Source organism: Periophthalmus magnuspinnatus, chromosome 17 (assembly GCF_009829125.3).
Source record: "Periophthalmus magnuspinnatus isolate fPerMag1 chromosome 17, fPerMag1.2.pri, whole genome shotgun sequence".
In the NCBI taxonomy this organism is placed as follows: Eukaryota; Metazoa; Chordata; class Actinopteri; order Gobiiformes; family Gobiidae; genus Periophthalmus; species Periophthalmus magnuspinnatus.
This window is the reverse complement of record NC_047142.1, coordinates 5763855-5774483: the sequence shown is the minus strand read 5'-3', so window position 1 is coordinate 5774483 and position 10629 is coordinate 5763855. Positions and strand designations below refer to the sequence as shown.

Here is a 10629-nt window from a genome sequence, read left to right as displayed (position 1 = left end):
AAAGCTCTAAAAAGTTGATTTTGCAGAATAGGATTTAACTAACTGCTAGTTTTTAATGATTGAAATACGCTGCCTGGCCACAAAAAAAGTCGCCACCTGGATTTAACTAAGCAAATAGGTCGTCTCCTCCTGCAGTTGGTCAGGTCGAGGTTCAGCAACAGTCTGTGCTCAAAGAATGAGGTCAGCTGACACCTGAATATACTGAATGACCACGTTATTCCAGCAATGGATTTTTTCTTCCCTGATGACACGGGCGTATTCCAAGATGACAATGCCAGGATTCATCGGGCTCAAATTGTGACAGAGTGGATCCGGGAGCATGAGACGTCATTTTCACACATGGATTGTCCACCACAGAGTCCAGACCTTAACCCCATTGAGAATCTTTGGGATGTGCTGGAGAAGCTTTGTGCAGCGTCAGACTCGACCATCATCAATGCAACATCTTGGTGGAAAATTAATGCAACGCTGGATGGAAATAAATCTGGTGACACTGCAGAAATGAAATCAAATGTGTGCCGTAATCAAAGCTAAAGGCGGAACAATGAAATATTGAAGTGTGTGACTTTTTTTTTCTTGGCCAGGCAGTGCATTAACCCACATACCAGTCGGAAAAACATACAATTTGCTGTAGTAGTCCATGTAACGGGCCCACATCTGGTCATAAATATAAACTTTACATTCATAACTTTGACAAACAGAGAATGGTTTACATCGCTATCGACATTAACATTACTAGAAACCGATGACAGAAGCAGTCTCTAACTGGTTTTCATATAAATCTAAAAGAAAAATCTCATAACAAAGCTGCAGTAAATTCTCCGTATGATCAGTGAAGTGTCTGCCGGCTGATATATACATACATAGATTTGTCAGCGCCCATGGTTTCAGCGGCGTTGTCAAAAACCTTACGCCCTCATTTGGCGAGCGATGGCTTGTGTATTAGCAGTTTGAACACAGACTGCCAGGCCAAGTGTCACTGACAAATGGGCCTTTATTTCCCGTTTCATATTTGAAAGAGAGTATTCCGTGTCAAGTAGTTCTCAGACAGTGGCGCTAGCTGATAATAACCCTCCCATAGAACTTTGGCCTGTCACTGCTAATGAAAACCGAATCACCAGACCCGGAGTCACGAAGCATGCATTGACTGACTTGTTTTTCCCAAGGCGTTTATTGAGTGCATTTTTAGTACAATGGTTCTCAGAAAGTTACATCTTACAAACTCTTTGACACATACTTCACAATTTACAAGTGGTTTTGCTATACAGAAAGGAAAACAATGTACCGGTGCACACACGTTGATGTACACTAAACATGGCTGCCATTCACTCCCATTCTCGCTCGCACACAAAAGAAGAGTGAGAAGTGCACGCTAACAGCTAATGGCTAACGGCTAACAGCTAGCTCAATTCGTTTGTACCGTAAGATAGGTCCCCGTCAGCTGGTCCTGTTCGACTCTGGTGTACGTGTGAATATGTTACGTGCTTCATATAAAGTGTAAAATCCACAGTTTTGAAGGTAAACATCAATCAGGCATTTCATTATGACCACTAGAGAGGAAAGGGGATTTTTAAGTTTGTGGATATTTTGCCGACAGAAGAGAGTACGAGGATAAACAAGGGCAAAATGATGTTGAGTTGTGAAGTTCCTGCGGGATGCCCTTGTTGCAGTGTTTTGTATTGTATCAAAAGTCGTCCAGGGCTTGTCTACAATGAATGTAGCCTATATTTTCAAAAACCCACCTACCGCCATATTGGTACTAGCTGCTGATGTAAAGTAGCATGCATAACTGTCCAAATTATCAGTACTAAAACAGTTGCCAGATGATTTTGAGCCATCCTCCATTAATAACTAAGTATTCAAAAGGTTTAAAAGTGGTTTGCCCTCTCCTGGTGGGTGGTGAGTCTCTGCCCCAAGTGGAGGAGTTCAAGTATCTCGGGGTCTTGTTCACGAGCGAGGGAAGGATGGAGCATGAGATTGACAGGTGGAGCGGTGCAGCGTCTGCAGTGATGCGGTCGCTGTATCGGACCGTTGTGGTAAAGAAGGAGCTGAGTCAAAAGGCAAAGCTCTCGATTTACTGGTCAATCTACGTTCCTGCCCTCACTGATGGTCATGAGCTCTGGGTAATGACCAGAAGGACAAGATCACGGCTGAAATGGGTTTCCTCCACAGGGTGGCTGGGCGCTCCCTTAGAGATAGAGTGAGGAGCTCAGTCATACAGGAGGAGCTCGGAGTAGAGCCACTGCTCCTACACATCGAGAGGCATCTGTTCAGGAGGCCTGACGCCTCCGTGGGGAGGCGTTCCGGGCATGTCCCACCAGGAGGAGGCCTTGGGGAAGACCCAGGACACAATGGAAGGACTGTGTCTCTCGGCTGGCCTGGGAACACCTTGGGGTCCCACCAGAGGAGTTGGAGGACGTGTCTGGGAGTCCCTGCTTACACTGCTGCTCCCGCGACCTGGTCCCGGATAAGCGAAAATGGATGGATGGAAAAGCTTTATGATCTAATATGGTGTGACTGCCCTGATATCGGAGTTAGCCGGCTAAAAAAACAGGAAGTTGCTCATTACAAAATGATCCATTGGTCTGGACTGTGTTTTTGTCTTATAGGAAAAATAGCCAGAGTTTAACCTCCCATGTTTGCGTTTAAATGTACTGCAGTTTCAGTATTTAATGTGCAACTACTTTAGTTTGCTAAGTCTATGCTCTGCTTCTATTGTTGTTTCTGTGGCAAGCGAATTCTTTAAAAACTTTAAATTAACTTTAAAAAATGTGGTCCATTAAGTACGGGAATAGAGTGAGAGCTGCAAAGTGTAGCGTCGCCAAACATGAATTAAAAAGTCTGGTCCTAGTACAAAGGTATCAAAAGACACAGTGGTTGAATGAGCAGGTAGCCATAGCGTTATGCCTGATTGGTGTACAGGCCCGTCGACAGAGATCTGGGGGCTCGGGGCAAGAAACCTCACATGGGCCCCCCCTCAAATATAAAGTAATAGAAAGAACGTCCAATTCTGGGTCCCGGGACAACAGACCTCTTTGCCCCCCCCATGTCGACTCCCCTGTTGGCGTAGGTGTAAATCCACAGCGTAGAAAAAGAGGTTGTTCATCTGAAACAGAAGAAAAGACATGACGATAAGCATTAAATAACAACTCGATCGCGCTGACAGTGAACGGTTTGTGCAGACGAGCTCCTCTGGGTCTGGAGACACGCCCTCCCATTCGTCACGTGTCGGGGAGTCATTACAGTCAGATATTCACAAAGACAAACAGACCAAATGGGAAGAGAAGAACGACACTGTGGGATAATGAATATGTTCGATTGGCTCATTCATGGGCTCTCGACTTGAGCTGCAAATACATGAGGCGGAGCTGAATGGAGGACTGATGCTTTCAAATTGAATCAGTGGTTGCGGTTAAAAAGAGTTTGCCGATCGCGGGGAAGAGTCTGTGATTATGAGCAGGAATATAATACAGGCTAAATCAATGAGCGAGCCAAGGACGCTGCCAATAAGGGGAACACTGCGTTGATTACAGGGTTATTTCATTACCCCACAAATATGAAAAAACACTACAGGATGTTTGTAGTGTTTGTAGTCTGTCATTGGGACATCGTTTAGTTTGTAGGTTGTTTTAAAGGTGCCCTACGTCACTTTTCTGGTGTTTATGGAGAGGTATTGCTTTGCCTGGAATGTTCCGCTATATGGCATTGTGGCCATAGTGGACGGATCAAACCTGGACAACTCAGGGATTACACAGAAATCTATGTTCAAAAGGCACGATCAGGGTAAATGACACGTCAGATCTGTGGGGAGGGTCACTGTAAGAACGTGCCGGTATGTTTTTTTACAGTGTTTTTTTTTTTTAAAGAAATAATGAATAAACTAGAGAGATGGACAGAGTGATAGAGAGATGGATGGAGAAATAAAGAGATGGATGGATAGATCAAAAGATGATGGATGGATGGAGAGATGGATGGAGAGATAAAGAGATGGATAGATGGATGGATATAAAGAGATAAAGAGATGGATGGATGGATAGATAAAGGGATAGATAGATAAAGGGATGGAGAGATAGATGGATAGATAGCGTGATAAAGAGATGGATAGATAAAGGGATGGATAGATGAACAGATGGATAGATAGCTGGATGGATATAGAGATAGAGATGGATGGATAATAGATAGAGAGATGGATGGATGGATAGATAAAGAGATGGACAGATGGAACATTCCAGGCAATAACATCTTCCTGTAGACAAGCAGGTAACATCCCCCCAACCAGAAATGTTGAAATTATGTCCATGTAACGTTCTCATTCTTACACAATCACGCTTTAGAAAAACATTTTCAATCAAAATCATTTCTGGAGCTGTTTCTGATCGAGGCCATGATTAGTCCAACAGAATTACAGCAGTACTCTGGGTCTGTAAATCCTGTGCATCTGCAAATAACAGATTTAACTAACATTTGATTTGTTTCATGGGGAAAACGACTCAACCATTAGATTCCAGATTATGTGACATTTTAAAGTCCCAGTTTTTTCCTTGCTCCACTTTGATAAGTCCTATCCATCTTCCCCTGCCTGCTGCTGATCAGATGCTTTTAGAGGGGGGGTCCCAGCAGGTAACACCCCCCCTCACACACACACACACACACACACACACACACCACAGCCCTCCACACTGTTTCTCTCCTCTATGTCCACTGGAGCGTGAAGTCAGCCATTTCTCAGGGCAGCCCTTCGCCCAGTCCTGGTCCCCTATGCCTAGGACAGCTTGGTTACACCCAGGACAAACGAGTTGGAGGCCTGCCAGCTCCAGCCAGGCGGAGTACAGAGCTGCAGCAGGGCAGACAGAGGAGAGGGTGGTGTGTGTGTGTGTGTGAGTGTGTGTGTGTGTGTTAGGATGGGGGAGGGGTGGGGTCTTATGGGGCAGAGTGTACTTAATAATCTGCTAATGGGCCTGCCATCAATTTCTAATTTTGGAAGGAAGGTGCTTAGGAGTTGGTCTTCACTCATTGTCGCGAAGAAATTAAAAAGGGTCAAAAAGATAACTTCTTTCCTTCCTCGCAGGTTTTGAGTTTTTCCAGACTTTTAGATATAATATTTTACTGTCCACATGTGGGGCTGAACTGGGCGAAGCAAAAAATCTAAGCCAGTACAGAACTTAAACGTGCACCGACGTAACTTTTCAGCAAGAGATCTGCCACCTGTGTCCCTCTTTGGAGAACTTATTTAGTTTCCAGGAATGTTTCACAGTACGGCATTAGACGACTATGACTATCTTGCATTTCTTAAGTGAAATACCTTGAAAAACATGCTTTCTTACTATGTGTGGTTCCACTTTTCCACAGATCTGACCCGCTATATTCCATGGTAACGTTATCTACTTGTCTCAGTGTATTTAAGGCCAACTGTGGAACATTTTAGTCAAAACAATAACATCACCAAAGAGAAGAGCTGGTGGCAAAGTTTTACATAATGCACCTTTAACAATATATCCCAGACCAGGACTAAATCAAGAACAATCTGGACATAATCGGACTGAACCAATCAATAAGACTAAAGCAACTTGAATCATTACTCATGGGTACAGCAGCAGCAGAATGGTTTAGTGCAATCTGTTCACATTTACATTTGGGAAACTATGCATAATACTTTTTCAATGTTTACTTTGGCAAAACCGACAAGATTCTTTATACTTTTCTTTCCTAAGACTGCAACCTGCTAGAAAGAACTGTAATCACACAAGTCCCCCTCGCACAATCCTGCTCTGAAGTTCCTACTGTGAAAAACAACATTACAATTTTCCAAACCAATTCAACCGCAATCATGATATAACCTATGTGCTCCACACACAAATATACAGGAAGATTTCAGAGCCATATATGAGGTCCCTGAAGGCAGAATGTTTCATACCATGCACAGGCTTCTACGGGTCCATTCATATGAGCATAAACTGTATGAATCACGGGTTTATCACAGCGTTTGTGCTCAGCCTGTCCATCCATATGGCGCTGCAGACACTATAGAGCGTCCATATTGGAAGAACTGTTGTGTCTCTCAGAGGTGGAGCTATAGTAGTTCTGTGAGGGCAGTAGTACAACAAGCATCTTTTGGCAATTTAACGTCAGTATGTGTTGGTTTGAATTGAATGCTGATTTTAGTATTTTTCCAGTGCAACTCTACAATTTTCCTATTCTGGGACAAATGAATGTCCTTTAATCTTACCTCAACATGAACACTAATGATTAATACATTCCTGCGTGTCTATTGTGACAGTATGTGAACAGTACAAACTTACTGTGGACTTGGCCTGGCGAGGCTCTGATCCTCCTCCATCTTCCATTGGTGCTGAGCACTCGACACAAACAGATGAAGAGAACATAAAACATTTCTGTACAAGCAAGTGCTCACCAGCAAGAGACAGCATGTGCACACCCACATTTAACATGAGCTCAAGTTCTCAATAGATGGACATTTGTCATTAGATCTCCTACAAGTCCTACTCATACTTAGATCTACGAGACCGACTCAGTAACATATTTGTCTGTACTGGATAGTCCATGTGCCCCTGGATAAATGAGCGCCCCCTGTGTCCTTTAAACAGTCAGTCACAAGGAGCGAGGGCACAGTGGGAACCTACACATTGCATGTATCTAACACAATCTAATCAACAAACAAGTCGTTGCCAAAATGCAAGCAGATAGTTCTGTACATACATATTCTTACATACCACCTTCAATATGAAGGTTATTATAGAAGTTAATAATCATAATTAGCAAGAGATAAACATATTTATATTCTCTGAATCTAGGGCTGGTTCAAAAGTCCTTTGGCAGCCCACTCCACAGGTAGTGTTGAGTTCAGACAAGTGGGTGGATCTGGTTATAGTGACAAGTACAAACGATCAGATGAAGACAAAAATAGAACTAAGCTCTGTCACCAGGAATTCAACAATACATCATTTTAAATGTAAAACAAGCAAACTATGGCTATGAGGTGGATGACCATGGTGCTCCACTATACATCCCTGTAATTCTATAGACAGTCTTTCTGCTGATTGCTTCTTCTTCTTGGGCATATTTCTGGACCAGACCAAGGCCTCTTCATTGCACACATTGACGACATTATGGGCAACATCACAGGTCACACATTGTTGGTTGTAAAAGTCTCACATGTCTGGTTACAGTTTTAACATGGTCTAGTCCAGATAATATAGAGGTACAATATATCTTTTACCAAACACAAATATCATATGATCCCTGTACTGATGCTGAAGATATGACGCTAAATGGAGTTCCAAAACCACAGCAGCTTGTGTCTTAATGAATGGAGAAACAGTAACGCGTTGCACCCTGAACTTCCTGGTTTACTTCCTGGTTTGGATTGGTGATAGCTGTGGTAGTGTAGACCCTGCTCTCCTCTTGTAGACACGTGACCATTTAGATTAAGACAATAGTCTCGACCCTGGCGCGTTCCGACGGAGGGGGGGTCATTCGGGGGCTGTTGTCGGTGGTCCTCCGAATGCTGCCCGCTCCGTGGCACAGCGCCTCTTGTAGTCATGCCAACGTGGACGGGGACTGGCTCATCTGCACCCTCATGGTCTGCACGTTACTCAGGATCTTCTTCTGGTGCCCTGCCAGAGTCACGCCTATCCTTAGCAAGTCCCTGGAAACAGACAATACACACACATATTTAGAAACATTCAACATTCAAAATCACAGTTTTGAATAGTAGCAATATTGATCCTTTCATAAAGTCAGCCCACACATCAGTGATACAATATATAATGCACACTGCATGATGCTTGCTTAAATGCCACCGTGTCTCGAGGCTCCATTTTTATCAAAATAAAAAAAGAATTTGAAGAGTGACCCACTGACAGTTCACCTTAATTAAACGCAAGTTGTGCTCATAATAAAAACAACAATGTTATGAGCCTGAGTCAAGTAAATGATTGCACTGACATAACTGAAAAATGCAGTGCTTTAGTGGGCACGGCTGTATGGGGCCTTAAGATCTCTTTGATTTGCTCACTTTCTGCACTCAAGCCTAAAATACATCCACTTGACGCAGGGTGATTTTATCCAAGTGCCACATGTGAGTGAGGCTGAGAGCTGAACTCACTCTGAGGTCATCTGAGCCACCAGCTGCAGAGACGTGAAGCCTGAGTTGAGGAAGTTGTCTCGGTACTGGATCATCTTAATGGCTCCAAGCCAGTCCTCCACCGAGCTAAACGTGTTGAAGTCAGGGATGGACCTGTCCAACAGTGGCTGAGAAGGCCTGCCAAGAAAAGACAAACATTTTCATAGGAATACTTTACTATAAGTTACCTGCAGACCAGCTCATTTTACCAAAGTGAATATGGAGTGAAAGCCTATAGCAGTAGATACATACAAAATGATCAAAAAACATATGGTTCATTGCACAGCTAAAGCACTGCAGCAGGAGCCTGAAGTCCACAGTCACAAACAAGTGACTTGAGGACAAGTGTGAAAGGCCCAGTTAACCTGGCCACAACTTTGTAATTGGAGAGTAAATCTGTGAAGAAAGCTAACATCCACATCCAATTTGGCTATGGCTGAGGAGTCTCCAAGGAAGACTGTGACAAATTGTTTTCAATAAGGTGTGTACAGTTTAAATAGGTGTACAATGTCCTGCTGGAGTAATGAAACCTGCACAAAGGAAACTAAAAGAACTATCTGTTTCAAACCAATCCATTTTATTTTTCAGGAAAAAACATGCATGTTTTTTTAGATGATATAGTCAAGCAAGATTACCAAAGAAATGAGAAATAATTGTAGGAAATGTTCATTTGATGCAATCAGCTATAATAAATACAAATTCATTATGTTCATTAACAGTTGAGCAGACAACAGTGAGTTCAGTGAGGACACAGTTCACTCACACTGCAGGGATGTTAGCGATAGCTTTGAGGCTGGTGGGGTTTCGGATCATCTTGTCCAGGGTGCTGACGATGTCAGTGAAGCGTGGTCGGACATTACGGTCCTTCTGCCAACAGTCCAACATCAGCTGGTGCAGTGCACTGGGGCAGTCCATGGGTGGAGGCAGTCTGTAGTCTTGCTCTATGGCATTGATCACCTACGCACAAACAAATATAACCAAATCAAACTCTAAATATTCACAATACAATTTCAAATATCACTCTTTTGGTAACACTCCTAAAGAAACAAGAGAGTGAAGTGACAATAGAAACATTATTATTACATTATATTCATTTGTCCCTGAAAAGAAGCCATGGCATTATGTGGTTATGCCTCATGTGCTGCTTTATCCATGTTAGCGAAGGCCGAGTATGATGTATGTATTCATGTTAGTGCAGTATAATTCAATTCAATTCATTTTCTTTTTGTAACGCCCAAAATCACAACAACAGTTGTCTCAAAGTGCGTTCATGTTTTGGTTGATGGGGGAAACCGGAGTACCCGGAGGAAACCCATCCAGACACGGGGAGAAACATGGAAAACTCCACACAGAAAGGCCTGGGCGACCCGGGGATCCAACCAAACCCTCTTGCTCTGAGGCGTGAGTGTTGCCACTCAGCCACTGTGCTGACTACACAGAAAAACAACAGTATTGTAATAATACTATAGTATAGTATAGTGCAGTATGTATCTCCACAGATGTGGCTGATACTCAATCTTGTCTTAAAAATGCATCAGTGTCAGATCGGGGTCTGGTGAAATCAGGCCTATAAGATACTATCATTAAAAATTAGTGGCTTCCCTGTGGGTTGCCAGCTCCACCCCACAGTTGAGTGCACCTCAGCAGAATCTTGACAAATGGTGCATACGGGGGAGTGCTGAGTGCATGTGTATTTGCTCGTGTGTGTGCGTGTGTATGTATGTGAAGGTGTGGCTTTAGCAGTCGGACACACAGAGCTCTGCCAGCTCTTCTCTGCATCAGCCCCAGCAGCACAGCACTGCTGGCCCACTGTGAACACATCTGCTGGGTTGGACACTCTTCATGGAGAGGACTCCATAGAGGCCTGGCTCCTGTCTCGCTCCAGGAGCACACAGAGACCTTGGAGCTCCGGCCTGTGTCCAATAGTTGTGTATGTTTGTGTTGGTGGAGTCTGCATATGGATGTTATCCAAACGGACATGAAGAACAAAGCAGGGCACTCAGCAATCATTCAGTGCTCTCAAAGCCAGCCAGGAAGGAAAGGGATCGTGCAGACAGTGCCCATAATAAGTGGGCTTTCAAAGTCAGAGTCAAGGACATCTCAGTGATGAAGCTCAGATACAAATCTGTGATTTAGAACTGCTTCCTCACTCTAGCCTTCTGTATGTGCATCATACACACATGTGATTTTAAGTTCACTTTGACATAACAGTATGTCGATATTAACATTGAACTCAATGTGCAACTTAAACAAATTACACAAATATCTGCAGATGGGAGCAACAATGATCATAATGACTTGCACTATGGAAAAGTCCATGTACTCACGTCCTGGTTGGACATGTCCCAGTACGGCCGCTCTCCGAATGACATCACCTCCCACATGACGATGCCGTAGCTCCACACGTCGCTGGCTGAGGTGAACTTCCTGTACGCGATGGCCTCTGGTGCCGTCCATCTCACTGGAATCTTTCCTCCCTGAAAAAC

At 43.7% G+C, this 10629-nt stretch overlaps 1 protein-coding gene across 2 annotated transcripts in view; it reads right to left on the bottom strand.

The window, feature by feature from the left end:
- Positions 1-1822: 1822 nt before the first annotated feature.
- Positions 1823-10629, bottom strand: part of LOC117384992 (ephrin type-B receptor 1) — a 279983-nt gene continuing 271176 nt past the window's right edge. For both annotated transcript variants that reach the window (XM_033982197.2, XM_033982196.2), the window contains exons 13-17: positions 10471-10620; positions 8907-9100; positions 8126-8281; positions 6300-7666; positions 1823-3106 (exon numbers count right to left, since the gene is read on the bottom strand). In XM_033982197.2, the coding sequence (XP_033838088.1) occupies positions 7558-7666; positions 8126-8281; positions 8907-9100; positions 10471-10620 (609 nt within the window). In that variant the 3' untranslated portion in view covers positions 1823-3106; positions 6300-7557. The remainder of the gene's footprint in view (positions 3107-6299; positions 7667-8125; positions 8282-8906; positions 9101-10470; positions 10621-10629) is intronic.